Source organism: Bidens hawaiensis, unplaced genomic scaffold (genome assembly GCF_021521415.1).
Source record: "Bidens hawaiensis isolate Kalapana, Puna unplaced genomic scaffold, B.hawaiensis_p1.1 tig00013262_1, whole genome shotgun sequence".
Taxonomy (NCBI): Eukaryota; Viridiplantae; Streptophyta; class Magnoliopsida; order Asterales; family Asteraceae; genus Bidens; species Bidens hawaiensis.
The window spans coordinates 394,430-412,073 of record NW_027492122.1 but is presented as its reverse complement, the minus strand read 5'-3'; the positions used below and the strand labels follow the sequence as shown (position 1 = coordinate 412,073).

Sequence of the window (17,644 nt, the reverse complement as noted above, 5' to 3'; positions counted from 1 at the left end):
AGCCCAGGATGATGAGACGGCAGAACGGTGGGTGCCACTTTCCATTTCGGGCAACCCTTGAGCTTTTCCCAACAACTTAAATGCTTAAACGCTTTCCCCATCCGCCCTTCGGTTTGCCCTTGAGTTCGAAAGTCGCTTAACGCTAGAGATTAGATGTCGGCATCGTTTTTCCCGCTACGCCAACCGTGATCACTCAAGCGGTTGTATATCCTAGCAAATTTTTTTGGTATTCAGCATTAACGAACTTCCAATGGGCTTGAACCGCTTCTTTACCCCGATATTCTTCCGATTTACCCATTAGCACGAGCCAAGATTCAAATACTTTCCTCCAAAATATTCCGACGACTTGAAAGTTAGCTACAAATTAAAATTATTTTTCACAATTAATATAAAATTTTAATACACACTAAATAAAGTTATATAAATACTTAATATTAGAAAACTTATCAGCGTCAGGATCCTCATAAATGGCGATCCAAAATTTTGTTAGGGTTACTTCATCATCCTCCGTCCATTACTTGTATGGATCACGCGGCGCTATATGCTCCCCCAGTTGTTTTGTTTTTGTGTTTGCGGGCCTTCTTTTAGCTTGAAATGAAGATCCATGTCGTTTGAGTCTCCGGCATCGTCACCGGCTCCGATTGGAGACCCAAACGCCGGCATGAGGTTTTGGGGCCTGAGGAAGTTGACATACATGTTTACGTTCAGATTGTATTTAGGATTCATTTTTGTATGTTTTTTTTGAAGAAATTTGTGTATGGTTCGTTTGAAATAGAGATGAAGTTGGAGGAGAAGAGGTATATGTATATATATAAATTGTTTTATTTAATTATTTTTTTTAGTTGTTGAACGTTCCCAACGGTCAAATCATTTAAATAATAATAATAAAAAGAGGCGACAAAGACTCATCGCCCCTATTGTCGCCGCGGGAAGGGAGGGGGGGGGGGGTAATCTCCTTCATCGCCCTTAAATACTCGCCCACTACGAACAACCTTAAAGTTACAACTATCAAAGCAAAGAGCACACACAAAACAACATAATTCTACAAAATGTACAAGATCTATTGCCACAAATACAACTCCAATAAGCAATGTACAACAAAATAACCAAGGGTAAATAGTTAATGTTTAGAAATGTTGTCTTTTAGAGTATGTTTGGGATTGAATTTGAAACATATTTATTGGCTTTTTCAAAAAAGCCAGAATTTGGAGCTTTTGAAAATCTGTTTTTTTAAGTCTTTCATAAAGCTAAAATAAAAAAGATTTTTTTGATTGCCAAACACATTTAAACTTATTGACTTCTTGAAAACACTAATAAACCAATAAACATTTTTTAAACTTAACCCCAAATATGCCTTTATTATATATAAATCTATACTATATAATAAATAAATGTTTCTAAGTGACACATGCTATCACCAAAATGATCCTTACAAAAATTTTCCCTCCTCTCTCTCATATTAAATATATTTGATATTTCTCTTTCTTAATAATAATTTATATTAAATATTTTTTATTTTTTAATCTTTCATTTTCTCTTTTTAATAATTCTTTCTTGATTTAAAAATTTTAATACCAACATAAATATGTTATTTTGTTTTATATAAATATTTAACTTATTAAATATATATGATTATTTACTAAGTCACAAGTCTTTTTCTTTCGACCTTGGAAAGACAAATTCTCTATTGATGTATTATTATTGTTTATGTTAATTTAAACAGGCTTGTTTCTTTAAACCGGTTAAAGTATCAAATATGGTTCGGGTCAAAAACAATTTATGATTTTAATGAGTTTCGGTCCACGGGTTGTTTTAAAAAAGTAACTATTTACAACTTTTTTAATTAACTATTTAATCATCCTATCATTTATGTTAAGTTCAATATTTTAAAAATCCACAAAAATATAAACACTGGACTACATGTTTTGGTTTTCAGGTGGATAAGACAACTTCTTATATTTGGAATACAAATGTTAGACATTAGCACACTATCAATAATAGATAAATTGACTTTGTATATCCTTATATTATTAAAAACTTGAAAAATATAGATTTTTTATTGAGCGAGTTATACTTGCACCAAAAAATGAGGCCGACCTTAAAAATCAACAAACGTTTGTTATCCATGTTTCTAGGAGATGAAAAATATTATCATTCTTCAGATGGTATCTATCAGACATAAAATGATACGTTACAAGAAAATATTAATTTCCTGATGTTTTAAATGACCTCAAAATATAAGGTTGTCAAGTTATAGGTTGGTCCTAAAAGCCGATATTGCTTAAAATATAAACTAGCAAATTGGTCTATGCAATGAAACTAAACTACATGTGAAAGTACAGTATGATAACTGTGTTCTAGAAGCCTAAATCATATACAGAAGTAATATTGGAACTCACACTTTTATTCTTAAAAAAAATCCTATACCTTTAGATAAAATTATTAATTTAAAAGAATGAAATTTTTACTTTATTTTATTTTTTTTGAATGAAGATTAATAAAAGATAAGATCAATCATTATAGATGGTTAGTTTGTTTTTGAGACAATTTATTTTAACTCATGATCAGTTATGTGTTACATTATCTAAAGTTAAAAATAAAAAATATGAAACTACTAAGTTTTGATATAAAAAATAAAATTACAAATAAAACAAAAAATATTATGTATAAAGAAATATATTGAGATTTATGAATTTTCTTACGACTTTTTATTTTTTATATTGTGTAATATGTAATTTATTCTATCATATAATATATTTTTATATTTTCTGAACATATTTTTTATATTTCACATTATATTATTATTTAACTAATTTATTTATTACAATCTATGTGTACACGGGTAGCTAAGCTAGTAGATATATATAGGAATTGACACAGTAATAATTTTCATGGTGATTATTATTTATAAATCCTCTCACATCATCCTCCAAGAAAAGAATAGATAATAGAGTTGTGATCTTGGTGTAGACCCAACACAACACATATGGAGAAGTGGATCACGTCTTTCCAGTCCCACCATCATTTGTATTAATAACCATTTTCATTCATCTCTCACAATTTGCAGCAAACACACTTGTTTCAACAACTACTACTACTAGATTCCTTTCGAATCCTCATCTCAACACCACCACCACCATAAGTTAAACTTGTTCAATCTTCTCTACAATGCCTGAAGCAGACGACGATACCCACCACCACCGTTCAATCTCCCTCCTTTATCTTATCCGCCACTGAACAGTCTTTCTCTCCGCTATGGGCCTTTTCAGATAATAATAATAATAATAATAATAATAATAATAATAATAATAATAATAATAATAATAATAATAATAATAATGATTTGAATGATGCTGATGACAGACTCCCCGGAACTGCCACGTTGACTTCTTCTTTAACCGCTCATCGCCTTCTTTCAGGTTCAATTTCTAACTGGCTTTCAGCTGATGGGTTTTGTTCGGCCGTTGGATTTTTATTCTTATTAATAATCCGGATAACATGCAAATTATTAGGGTTTGATTGGTGATTATGTTTATGTTTATGTGATTTTGCTGATGGGTTTTCTTAATTTGTGGTTAATAATCGGTAATTGATTCTGGCCCTTCAGTTTTGATTCTTATTAATCTGGATAAGATGCGTTTGTTTATATTAAGTCTTGTTTAATCTGATTTAGTAAGGATTTATATTATTATTATTATTATTATTATTATTATTATTATTATTATTATCTGCTATGTTTAACAAGTTAAAGATACTTGGTGTTGAATGTCTGATACAGATAACGGTGATCAGATTACAAGGAAACCGTCCAACGGTGATGTAAGAAGGCAGCTACCGATGCCGGTATTGGAGGTGAGTCCGGAATTTCAGGATGCAACATGTGTGATCAAGGAAAGAATGACAATGGCTCTTCGATACTTCATAGAATTGGGTGAAAAGCACGTGCTTGCTCAAGTATGGGCGCCTGTGAAAAACAAGGGTAAAAATATGCTCACGACATCTGGTCAACCGTTTGTGCTTGACCCCAACTGCACGGGGCTTCATCAATACAGGATGGCTTCTTTAATGTATATGTTTTCTGTTGATGGTGATACCGACGGAGTTCTTGGGCTTCCGGGTCGGGTCTTTAGGCACAAGCTTCCTGAGTGGACTCCGAATGTCCAGTATTATTCGGATAAGGAGTACAAACGGCTTAATCATGCTTTGAGTTATGATGTTCGTGGAACCCTAGCTTTGCCTGTGTTTGAACCGTCTGGTCAATCGTGTGTTGGTGTGCTTGAGTTGATTTTGACTTCACAGAAGATAAATTATGCTCCTGAGGTTGATAAAGTCTGCAGGGCGCTCGAGGTTGGTTGAGTCGCTGCGTTTCTTTATGTGCTTATAAATTATAAATAGACGGGGCAAAAACGAAACGGGCTGGGTTGGTTTGGACTGGCCCGAAACACGTTTTTGTTGAATTTTTATATCTTTTTATACTAAAAACATGTTATGGTTCTAGAAAAAGTATTGTTCAGAAAACATATTACATTTAAAAACACGATTTAGATTGTGTTATGCATTAAAATTACATTTCGGATTACTCTTTACCCATTGACCCCTTTCCAGTTATTCATGTTTTTTTTAGTTGAGTACACCTTTTGTTCTTAAACTAAGGAAATAACAAAAAAAATCCTTTATGCTCACGTTTCGTAGCAGTTTACGTCTTTTCTATTAACTCATGCTGATTTTTTCTGCTTCAAATCCAGTCACGTGTCTGGCACTAGAGGGTATTTTAGTCATTTTACCTCATGTGCCTGGCACTTGGCTGGACTTAGCAGAAAAAAATTAACGCCTGTTAGTGGAAAATATGCTACTGTTACAAAATGTGAATGTAAATGATGTTTTTTTTTGTTATTTATGTATTTTAAGGACGACAAGTGAAATTTGCTATATACTAAGAGATGTTTTATTATATCTTTGTGTTTTTATTTTACGTGTTTAACCATTAACAAGAACCCTAAAAACTTGCCCGTGATGCCAATGACATTATATAATTCTTTTTACAAGAAATATATGTAAATGAAATTTCTGCTTATTTGCAGGCGGTGAATTTGAAAAGCTCAAACATATTGGATTCTCCGAATACGCAGGCAAGCAGTAAGATGAAATAATATTTAATTATCATGTTTTCATTTTTACCCTCTACATTTTTCTCAATTTGTACCTAGTTTTTTCTGTACCACAGATATGCAATGAAAGCTGACAACAAGCCCTCGCTGAAATCTTGGAAGTGTTGGCTGCGGTATGCGAAACGCATAACTTCCCTTTAGCTCAAACGTGGGTCCCATGCAGGCACCGAAGCGTCTTAGCGTACGGTGGCGGGTTCAAGAAAAGCTGCAGCAGTTTTGATGGCAGTTGCATGGGTCAAGTATGCATGTCAACTACTGATGTTGCGTTTTACGTTGTCGATGCACATATGTGGGGCTTTCGCGACGCGTGTGCTGAACATCACCTCCAAAAAGGCCAAGGTGTTGCGGGTAGGGCCTTCGCGACACGAAGCTCGTGTTTTTGTGAAAATATTACACATTTTGGCAAAACCGAATACCCATTGGTTCACTATGCGCGTTTGTTCGGGTTAGTTGGATCGTTTGCGATTTGTTTGAGGAGTACACATACGGGCGATGATTATATTTTGGAGTTTTTTCTTCCGCCTAATATGGTTGACTGTAAAGACCAACAAACGATGTTGGGTTCGTTGTTGACTTCAATGAAGCAGCATTTTCGGAGCTTGAAAGTTGCTTCGGGTGAAGAAGTCGGGGAAGATGGCAGATTTGTTGAGATTATTAAAGCGTCAGTGAATGGTGATATTATTGATTCAGGTATTCAGTCCATTGGGTTATCTGAATCGGTTATTTCAAATGGTGGACCTTTAGTTAACGGGCCGAATGCGATAAATGGAAAGTGTGGGAAGTTAGAGACGGTTGAAACGACGAAGAAATCTGAAAAGAAACGAGGGAAAGCCGAGAAATCAATTAGTTTGGAAGTTCTTCAACAACATTTTGCAGGAAGTCTTAAAGATGCTGCAAAGAATCTTGGTGGTATGATTACACGTTCTTTGCCTTTTATTTCTACATCTCCACTTAAACGATATCAGTTTGTGAATTTAAAAAACAGGAAAAATTCACACAATAATAACTAAGTTTTCCATTTGTTTCACTAAAAAGTTCTTTTTGTTGTAAAGCCAACTTTTATTAGGTGTTCCAGTCTTGTGTCATTCTATTATAAAAGTTATTTCTTAAATAATATCCAAGTTTCATAATTGTTAATTTGCAGTCAAATTGGAGAATACATAATCACTAAATAGTAATCAAGGTTCATATATATTTTATTAAATTTGATTAACTGTTCCAGTCTTGTGAAGTCTTTTTTTATAAATGTCAATTTTTTTAAGCGAGGCAAATGAAACATATATGAATCTTGATTGCTATTTAGTGATTTTGTTTAATAATTTGAAGTATTAGGTAATAGTGAAGAAAAAAAATTCACTAAATAATAACCAAGTTTCATAAGTATTCAGACAAATCAAATTGGGAAAGAAAAAAAATTCACTAAATCGTATTTAAGATTTATATATGTTTCATTTGCCTCACTTAATATTTTAAAAATAACATTTATAAAAAAATTACGCATGATTGAGTTAGTGTAACATTTGGGATACTTGGTTACTGTTTTGCAAAGTCACATCCCTAAGAAACAGACTAATTTCAACCATTATTTGACTCAAAAGTCAATGTAGAATAATATTATTATCTTTATTATCATTATCTATATTATTGGTTTTGCAGTTTGCCCGACTACAATGAAACGAATATGCCGACAACATGGAATCTCAAGGTGGCCATCGCGTAAGATAAACAAGGTTAACCGCTCGTTAACAAAACTGAAACGAGTGATTGAATCCGTACAAGGTGGTGAAGGAACATTCGGTATTCCGTCTTTAGCAACCACCCAACTCCCTCTCGGTGTTGACTCGCCACCCTGGCCCACGGCTCCAAATGGTTCACCATCCAACCAACTTGGTTCACCCGGGTCCAAACTGTTCGACCCTCCATGCCCAAAGACCAATCACGGTGCAACCAATCAAACATCCGGAAGCCGAGAAGCCAGCACCGGTAGCCCAAACTCTCACCGCTCTTACCAAGGTAACTGTTTTCTTTAAACCCAACCCTCCTTAAATCTTAATCGAATCGTTTCTGAAACCAGACGTATGTCGGAGTAACAGAAAGTCAACCGGTCGAAGTCAAAACACCACCAAACGTAGCAGCAGGGTTTACCGTATCCGATGCACTTCACGCTACACAAACCGAAGAACCATTTAGAGGAATAATGTTAATCGAGGATGCAGGAAGCTCACACGATCTGACAAATCTTTGTCCTGTCACCGAGGCTATCGAAAAGGTACAACAACTTACTCCAACGGTACAACCTTTCACAGCCAGGACCGAAATGAAAACAATAACGATAAAGGCGACTTACAGAGAAGATATAATAAGGTTTCGTGTTGCTACAAACTCGGGTATTGTAACACTAAAAGAAGAAGTGGCAAAAAGGTTGAAGTTAGATGTGGGTACATTTGATATAAAGTATCTTGATGATGATCATGAATGGGTTCTAATAGTTTGTGATGCGGATTTACAAGAATGCATCGAGTTGTCGGTTTCATCAGGGTGTAACATAATCAGGCTGTTAGTTCATGATCTGTTGACTAATCTTGGGAGCTCGTGTGAGAGTTCGGATTAAATATTAGGATTAGGGTTTTGATGAATTTGTAGATTATTATGGGGTCATAGGAAGATGACCAATTTTAGGGAGGAACATTCCTCTATTCTTTGTTGTATAAGATATATATAACTGAATGTTGAAAATGTTAATTGTACATTGGTTTGTTTTTTGTTATCCTTTTCATATAACTGAATGTTGAAAATGTTAATTAGTGTTATGTTAGATTTTACATTTTTTTCTGTGTTTTTGTTGTCAACATGAAAGATTTTAACCTTTACATGTACTGATTGATATATGATAATTATACAGAAAGCCTACTCTAATAGTATCTTTTTATTATGGTAAAAGATTAAATACAATAACCCTAATATATATTTTCTCTAATACTTTTTACAGTTAGAGTGGGAATGGGGTGCAAAACGACGAATGTGTTAGTAGAAGACATACAAACTCAAAAAAAAAAAATTATTAAGAAAATCGAAAGAAAAGTAAACACTAAGAAAACATTGTGGGGGCAAAGGACGGATCTAAAGCCACATTAGTGGTCTAGTGGAAGATGCGTTATATCAGGGATATGGTGACGAGCTACGTGGTCACAATGACCTGATCCACGTGTATATATGATGCGTTCCTAGAATATTATGAGAAATAAAGAGAGTCATCGTACAAGGAGGACGATTGGAGAAGAGGGGAAAAGACCAACCAAGATGTGGTGGCAAAAGCGACAAAAGAGATACGAAGGGGGAGACAAGAAGAAGACACAAACATAAGACTCTCATACCATATTATCACGAAAACCTTGTGATATATTGTGTACTAATTTTCCACTAGCATTTTCTTACATGCAAATATCACATAACATTTCATTTACAAGGATTTGAACTCATCACGTTTATGGGAAAGAAATATTGTAAACTATTGATTAACTGGTTAGGGGAGTACAATGAAATGATTACAAAAAAAATTGATTAAATACTATCTGTAACTAATAATAAAAATTAATGAAAATGATCTCTAACTTATATATTTATATATTGTTTCTAATAGTTACTTTATTTACTTTATTGTGTAATATACCAATCAGCCTTTCGTTAATGTTTCAATAACAAAATTTGTAATTTAGTCAAAGCAATTAAAAATCAATTTTAGGATGTAAATAAGGGGGTGTTTGGGGTTTCTTATTATAACTTATAAACTTTTTGTTATTAAGGTGTATAAGGTGTTTGGCAAAACATAAGGCCTTATGAATTTTAACTTATGGAGAAAGCAAAATAAAAGGGTTTTGAAAAGTTAGAAATCTCTAACTTATTAATTTAATGGGTTTGATTTACCTATTACATTCTTTTAATTCTCAAAACTCATTACACTCTTTTAAAAAAAGTGTCCCTTTTAGTCATTTTTGTTTACCCCAACACATAAGTTAATCCAAACATTTTTGTACAAACTTCTTTTAAAAAATTCATAAGTTTATAAATCCTTTTAACAAAAAGTCCTTTTACAATTAAATAAGCAATCCCAAATACACCTTAAGACAAAACAACCCGCAATTGAGATTGTAAATAGAAGAAAACACGAAAAAAAAATAACAAAATTACAAAACAGTATTATAAAGATAAAGAACGGCATGTTTTGACTTTTGAGCATTCACATCCATTATTTTAACCACAAGATTTAACTAGGAAACATACTTTTTAAATTTCATTTTATAAGAAAAACACTTTACATCCCATTCTTATTTTTATCTTTATCCTACCTACAAACATATATTATTTTATTTATTTTCTCATTTTTATGTAAGCACATGATATGATTGATGATAAATATAAGTTTTTTTATTGAAATATAAAGGGTTACTATAACAATTATTATTTTAGAAGAAAAAAACAAAATTTACGATGGATATAAGGAAATGATAGATAAGATGTGTGGTGATTTGACTTCTTCATGTATAAGGGGTGTTTGGAATTTCTTATTTTGTCTTCTTAGACCATCTTCAATAGAAGATTCTTAGAGATTTTTGAGAGAGAGAGTGTGTGAGTTGGAGGAAAGTAGGGGTGCAAATGAGCCGAGCTGCTTGCGAGCTACTCGAGATCGGCTCGTTAAAAAGCTCGTTTGAGTCGAGCTTTATCGAGTTCGAGCCCGAGCTCAAGCCTAATAATAAGCTCGTTTAATAAACGAGCCCGAGCTTTACTTATCGAGCTCGAGCCGGCTCGCGAGCCTAAACGAGCCTGCCATTTATATAATTTTTTTAAAATATATATTTAATAATTATTAATTAAAAAATATAATGTTATGAAAAAATAATAAAATAACAAAATAATATATATTCTTTTATACATAAAACTATAATAGAAAAAAATATATAAAATAATTCTAATTATATAAAAAAAATAATTGATAAATAGTAAACGAGCCGAGCCCGAGCCAAGCTCGAGCTTCAAAATCCATTCACGAGCCAAGCTCGAGCTTTGAAAATAGAGCTCGAAACGAGCCGAGCTCGAGCTCTGTGTAAGTTAAACGAGCCGAACTCGAGATTAGTCGAGCTCGGGCTCGGCACGGCTCGTTTACACCCCTAGAGGAAAGAGATGATTAGATGGAGGAGAGAAGGTGTGATGAAATTCTTGTACAAGAATCTCTAAAAACATGTATGTGAGTGGAGAGGGAGGAGAGAGGAGAGAGAATATACTATAAAAAACTAATTTAGTCGGTCATATGTGATTTGTTATCTTAAAAACATCACCAAGAATCACCTCTATTGGTGATGCTCTTATAACTTTTCATTAATGTTTTCAGACCCGGCCCGGCCGTTGACCTGGACGTCTTACCGGGTCAAAGGTCGGACCGACCGGTGTTTGACCCGGATGACGTCATAAATAATTTAAATATATATATATATATAATTCATATACATATAAAAATTATAATAACAAAAAATAATAATAACAACAAACTTTAATGTTTATTTATGTTTCATACATTGTTTTTTGAATATATATGATATATATTTGATCAATAAAGACATCAATGAAGCTTGGTTGGTTGACTCATGGGTAATTATTAAATCTTCTATCTATGAAATGACCCAAGTTCGAATCTCACCATACACATTTCATTTTAGATTTAATAAAAAATGGGTTTTACCGGTCGACCCGCCGGGTCACCGGGTCCGGGCCGACCGCCACCCGCCAAACCCGGCCGGGTTTTTCGAAAACAAGTCAAATGCCTCACCCGACCCGGTTCTGAGACCGAGTCCCGGTCGGACCGGTCCGACCAGCCGGGCCGGGTTTCAAAACAATGTTTTTCATTAAGTTAATAAGTTACAAAAGTATAATTTATAGAAATTTTCCTCTCATAATATAAACAATTCCAAAAACATTGTTACTTTTCTAAAAAATTTAGAGTTAATAACCATTTTCGTCTCTATGGTTTGCTACTTTCGCCACTTCAGTCCAAAATTTACAATTTTGTCAATTTAGTCCTCATAGTTTTAAATATTTGCCAATTACGTCCCATCCGTCTAACGACATCCAGCTATGCCATTAGTTTAAGGGCATTTTTGTCTTTCTCCCTTTTATTTCGAGTTAATGGTCATTTTAGTCCATGTGGTTTGATATTTTTGCCACTTCAGTCCAAAGTTTGAAAATTTGTCAATTTAATGTTCGGTTTAATTCAGTATATTTTTTATTTTTATTTTTTTTGTCCATAACCCTGAAGAGCATAATCCAAGCCCAAAACCATCGAGCAACATCCAATACAGGTATGCATTTACTCTGTTGACAACGGTAATCGTACCCCCTCGTATTTAGTATCCATACATTTCCTAAACTCTCCCCTATGGTGGAATTCAATGGTAAAATGGTAAAGATAATTCCCTAAAACCGAGTTGTACAGAAAAACTAAAAAGCTTTTCTTTGATTAATGTATAATAGTTGATTTCGACCCAGATTTTCGTTACGATATGTTAGTCTCTAAATCCTACCTATTATGCATTTATCAAAGAAATGATTTTTAGTTTTTTCAGTACAATTCGGTTTCAAGGAATTGCTTTGACTACTTTACCATTGAATTCCATCATGGGGGAGAGTTTATGAACCATCTGAAAACTAAATACGAGGGGAGGGGGCATGATCACTGTCTTCGACAGAGTAAATGCTGACCTGTTTAAGTTTATGCTAGATTGTTTTGGGCTTGGATTATGCTCTTCAGGGTTATAAACAAAAAAAAAAAAAAAGAATTAAATTGAACATTAAATTGACAAATTTTCAAACTTTGGACTGAAGTGGCAAAAGTATCAAACCATAGAGACGAAAATGACCATTAACTCAAAATAAAAAGGAGAAAGACAAAAATACACTTAAACTAACAGCATAGATGGATGTCGTTAGACGAATGAGACGTAATTGGCTAAGATTTAAATCTATGAGGACCAAATTGACAAAATTTCAAACTTTGGACTGAAGTGGCGAAAATAGCAAACCACATGGACGAAAATGGCCATTAACTCAAAAATTTATAAATTATAAGTTAATGAAAATAAACAATCCCAAACACACTTCAAGTAACCATGTGAGTTCACAAAGTTAAAAAGAAAAATAATGCGAATTAATTAAACCTTTCTAAATAACTAAAAGAAAAAGATACATTAATTTGAAAATTGAACCCTAACCCCATTCATTATGGTTTATACTTGACGCTGGTGGTGGCTGTTATGGTTATCACATAACATAAATCCTATCAATTGCCAACAGGTATCCATGTTTGTTTTGTTACATGGGAGTATTTGCAATTTGTCTGAAAACATGTTTTACCCTTTTAATAAATTATTATGAGGATTTACATGAGATATTTTGTAGGTAGGTATGATAAGGGCTGACCATAAACTTGGTAAGACCCACCAGACCCCATCCAGGATCAGACCAGGTTACTTATCACTAGAGTCGGTTCCTGGGTCCTAAGAACTCCATTAAACTCGGTCTCGTGAGTGGGTCTTACCACTTGTTTGTTTCTATACATTTGGAGGTTTTAGAGCTTTCATACATGTTTTGTTCTTGTTTTCTGAATTAATGCGGTCACATTTAATTACTATGTCGATTTCAATATTCATGGCAATGTTTGCGGAGTCGTGTTATTTTAAAATCCGACTATTAGGTATTATGCTTCGTCCGTGTGTATATTAAACTTAGTTAGCTTATCTTGCAGTGAACAAGAATATCATAAGATGGATATGATCAGCAAGCTTCCAGTAGGCGTAACAGAAACCATCTTATGTTTCCTACCAATTCAAGAGGCTGCAAGGACAAGCATCCTCTCTAGAGAATGGAGGTACCGTTGGATCACAATCCCCAAACTTGCGTTTATCGAGCGTACTTTTCAAGTATCGACTGATGGGGATGAGCTGTCCGTTTTGGAGCAAACACCAAGTAAAAGGAGAGAAATGGCCAAGAGGTGTAAACTTTTCTATGCTATATACCAAGTTCTGCTTATGCATGAGGATCCGATACAAGAGTTTACTCTTTCTATGGAAAAAAACGGCTCCTGTGTTGAGATTGACCATATAATACTTCGTTTGTCGAAGAAAAACACTGTCAAATTATTAAAACTGCATTTGTATGGGGGGCCTAATTGGTACAGGTTACCCTTATCGTTCTTCTCGTTACACCAGTTAACGGATCTGTATCTCAATGGTTGTGTTCTTGACCGTCAGCCACCATCCAATGTATTTGGTAGCCTTACAACTTTAGATTTGCAAGAAATAAAGATACGTGACAATGCGCTTCTGCGTCTTTTATCGAGTTGCCCATTGCTTACGAGATTGACAATAGTAAGTTAGCTAAATATCCTAAATTTTTGTAGATGAGTGACGTTGATAGTGTTTACGGAGGAGGTTCCTCCATTGCCGATCTCATGGAGTGCATACCAAACATTGAATATTTGTCTGTTTTCTTTTTCATCTTTCTGGTAATTCTATCCGCACGGTATATGCTTGATTATGATTTAGTCTGCTAATTAGTTATTACTAATCTTTATTTTGTCTATGGTGCAAGTGTTTTCTTCCACTTCCAAAAGAGCTTCCAACAACATTGGTCCACTTGAAATGCTTGTGCATGGAATTGGTATGGTTTAGTCACAAATACGTGGTACCTTTTCTTGTTCTTTTGCTTAAAAGCTCCCCAAACCTCAAGAAACTTAAGCTAGAGGTAAACAACAAGAATCTATATATTCTACTAGTTTTGATGCTTGTCAAAATACACTCACACAATACACTTGATGCAGCTTTCTGCCGATGAATTGTTTGATGAATCTGAGACGGCCTTCGTTACAATCGAAGATTATTCAGATATCATGTTGGAGCATCTTAACGAATTAGAGATTTCAGAATTTAGCAACAAGGAGAACGAGTTAGATGTTGTAAAGCTTATTTTGGCCAGGTCACCTGTGCTGAAGAAGGTGACGATATTTCTATGGGACGAGTTTGATGAGGATGTAAAGTTGCAGATTTCAGAAACACTTTTAAGCTTCCGGTGCGCATCACCTGTGGTAAAAATCATTATTAGTTGAAATTAAATCAGAAAGTGCACTTGAAGGCTTGTTCTTTTTCCTTTTTGACAGTTTTATTTTGATAAGATACTGAATTTGTAGACCCAACAATGCAATCAGGGGTTGATGGTTAACCTTTATGATGGATTAATCTACTGAAAGATTGCAGCATGTAATGCTTATCTGTAAATGGAAAAATTTAAAAAGTATATTTTTCTGAAACACTCCAGTATATTGATACACTCATTATTTAGTTAGAAGAAAGTTTCTCTTTCTTTGATTAATTAATTTTTAAAAATTAAAGAGTTGCATTTAGGGCTTTGTGCTTTTACATGCTTGGTTATAGGGCTGTAAACGAATTGAACGTCAGCGGACCGTTCGGTGGGAAGTTCGTCTATGCTCGCCCGTTAAATTAATGAACGAACATGAACAAAGAATTTTGTTTGGTAAGCATAATGAACGAACGCGAATAGAGGCCGTGCTCTTTCAGTTGTGTTCGTGAACGCTCTTTAACGTGTTCGTTTAGGTTTGTTCCTTGATGTTGTTTGTTAACGTTTGTCCACTTATCTTTGTTATATATATGTTTGCTTATTAGAATTTTGTTAGTACGATTTATATTAATTTATTTATTTTTTACTAATACTATTAATATGTTAAGTTTTTTTGGATAGCATGTTGTGTTGTGTATTTCCAGTTTTTTGGGTGATTTTGTGTTGATTTAATGATTATTATTCTCACATAAATATCATCATCATCGTACTCAGTATATCCCACCAATAGCAAAGCTATAGTAGGGTCTGAGGAGGGTAAGATGTAGACAGCCTTACCTCTACCCCATAAGGATAGAGAGGCTGCTTCCGGTGAGACCTCCGGCTCGATAGTAGTTTTGCATCAAGCCTTGGACATAAGACACATAGCACTCAATCATCGGGACACCGGCTGATCGGTGCATGTACCCTTGTCTTTTGGCTATCAACGCCACTACATGATGCCTGATTAACCGTCCGTCACTTTTAACGTTATTTTCACGAGATTAGTAAAATAACGTCAAAATTAGTGCAATTTCACTTTTGCCCACCCGAGGGTTCACACATATATACATCATATGTGCGCACCGCAAGCAGGGCTAATTCTCACATAAATATACGTTTGTTTAACATTTGTGTTCGTTGGTGTCTGATTACGTTCGTTTACAAAGTTAACGAACGAATATGAATGTACACTAACAAGCTCAATTCCTTAACGAACGAACACGGACTAGAAATTTGGTTCGCTAAAGTGTTCATGAACTGTCCATGTGTTCACGAACTGTCCGGAATTGTCCGTTTGTATCGCAAAAGCTTAACGTACAATCAATAACAACGTTTCGTTTGGTTCGAGATAAAGGTTTGTTTTTGGATAACTAGGTTATTATAATACTCAGTAATTAGTAAATTCTAGAGCCTTCAATCATGCGATTAATAGTGCTTGCTTAAGAATTCATACCTATACATTGGGGTGTAACATGCAGAGCTTCTCATTGCTACTAAAGGTTGGCTCGTTAAAATCTTAAACCGACATGAGCTTATATGAGCTTGAGTCTAGCTCGTCTAATACCGAGGCTAGCTAGAAATTTCCAGGATATAAAATTTGCAACCTAATTTTAGTGTAGATATTGAAGGGTTAAAGTAAACTTGTTTTAGTTTGGGTGAAATACGGCACTATTAGCCTCAACCATCGTTAACAGATTAGTTGGTTTATTCTGCAGGGAAGACCATGCAACATGTCATTCTTTTTGTCAACAATTTTGTAGTATGAATTATCTATATGAATAGAGAGCGTTTTTATTTATGTTATTTTTCATTTTAATATAATATGACACCTTTTCCCAGCGTAAACAACTATAGTTGGTGAGATCATGATCCCATAAATTTTACGTGGAGTTGCATATTGTCGTGTGCAGTCTAGTGCCCCGCTCGAGGGTTATCATGGAACTAGAATGAAAAGTAATGAACCAACCCAAGCAAGGCTCATGGTTTCAATATATATATATATATATATATATATATATATATATATATATATATATACTAGTTTATGTCCCCCGTATTACGGGGGTTTTACATTATTCGTTTATAATATTTATACAATATTTGGATTTTAACTTTATTTATTGTGAGGATATTAATAATATACTTAGAATTTGATGATAAAACAGTTTCACAAATAAATGAGATGTTATAACCTGGTTTAAAAGCTATTTGGGTTTGATGAGACCCAATACTCGATTATTTTTTTAATATAAAATTGTTTCTTAATTATAAATAATATCTTTTTAAATAAAACCATGTATTAGTTTTAGTATATTCCTATTTTATATGATTTCCATATCAAATATTGGTGAGATTAATTTTAAATTATTGAGATGTTATAACCCGTTTAAGAAATATCTGGGTTAGGTAAGACCCATACCCGTGAATTCGGGTCAAATGCATAAGAAACCTCCATTTAAAAATCAAGCAAATATGATGACTCCAAAAAAAGGGGGAGCGACCACATCACGACACGTAGGATTTTTATGTTTTTGTTTATATATATATATATAGAGAGAGAGAGAGAGAAATGTTAAAATAAACCCCACTGTAGTTGCGAAAACCCTGGAAACCCTATACTAGCCATTGATCTTGATGAATGGATGATTGAGATTGATGATTTAAAAAAGTCTCATTTTGTAATTAAATAAAACATGAAAAATGTACAAAAGGGTAATCTGGACAATTTACATTTTTCTGCTTTATGTCACTAATAAAAAACATGAAACATGCAGATCAAGGGTCTCTCTCTCTCTCTCTCTCTCTCTCTCTCTCTCTCTCTCTCTCGCTCTTTTCATTATTCAAAACCAATACTCTCTCAACTGGGATCATTAAACGTTATTTAAGAATGGATTAGTACTCCACTAATGACATGAGCTGGCCTAACCCTTCGATGGGGTGACAGTCAAAAAGTCTTGAGCATGAGGATCCTGAAGACATTCTAATACCGCCCTCTGACAAGAGGACATGCCAAACTTTTCTCTGAAACTTTGAATGGTTTTACTATAAAGGGCACTTGCCAAAGCATTTTGGGCGGGGGGGGGGGGGGGGGTTTCCTTATTATCGAACCCGCCAAGATCAAGATCGGGAATAGAGTTGTGCAAACAATCCATCGCACACCCAAAATCGGAATATAACCCATCAACACCACAATCAAGCAAAATGTGGTCGTGTAACTTCCAAGATTTTGCTCTCGAGGCTACGAAAGCATAGGTGGAAACATACTCAGCTGAATATAATCCTAAACCACCAAATTGAATAGGGAGAGAGGCTAG

General features: G+C 34.2%; 1 protein-coding gene and 1 pseudogene across 2 annotated transcripts; both read left to right on the top strand.

The window, feature by feature from the left end:
• Positions 1 to 604: 604 nt before the first annotated feature.
• On the top strand, positions 605 to 7,913 carry LOC143543728 (protein NLP7-like; annotated as a pseudogene). The gene is made up of 9 exons (XR_013137133.1): positions 605 to 666; positions 776 to 797; positions 3,182 to 3,419; positions 3,779 to 4,347; positions 5,082 to 5,136; positions 5,208 to 6,077; positions 6,825 to 7,181; positions 7,262 to 7,793; positions 7,830 to 7,913. The product of XR_013137133.1 is annotated as a protein NLP7-like (transcript).
• A 5,051-nt stretch (positions 7,914 to 12,964) lies between these two features.
• On the top strand, positions 12,965 to 14,359 carry LOC143543729 (F-box/FBD/LRR-repeat protein At1g13570-like). The gene is made up of 4 exons (XM_077035985.1): positions 12,965 to 13,582; positions 13,615 to 13,719; positions 13,806 to 13,958; positions 14,035 to 14,359. Exons 1-4 carry the CDS (start codon positions 12,980 to 12,982, stop codon positions 14,317 to 14,319), a joined length of 1,146 nt encoding a protein of 381 aa, XP_076892100.1. The 5' UTR covers positions 12,965 to 12,979; the 3' UTR covers positions 14,320 to 14,359.
• The last annotated feature ends 3,285 nt before the right edge of the window (positions 14,360 to 17,644 follow it).

What these genes read in the sequence shown, in the direction of transcription:
- LOC143543729 (XM_077035985.1), top strand. Translation starts at nt 12,980, where the DNA reads ATGGATATGATCAGCAAGCTTCCAGTAGGCGTAACAGAAACCATCTTA. An exon ending in TGCTTACGAGATTGACAATA is followed by an intron (nt 13,583 to 13,614) that starts GTAAGTTAGCTA and finishes AAATTTTTGTAG; the next exon opens with ATGAGTGACGTTGATAGTGT. An exon ending in TTTTCTTTTTCATCTTTCTG is followed by an intron (nt 13,720 to 13,805) that starts GTAATTCTATCC and finishes CTATGGTGCAAG; the next exon opens with TGTTTTCTTCCACTTCCAAA.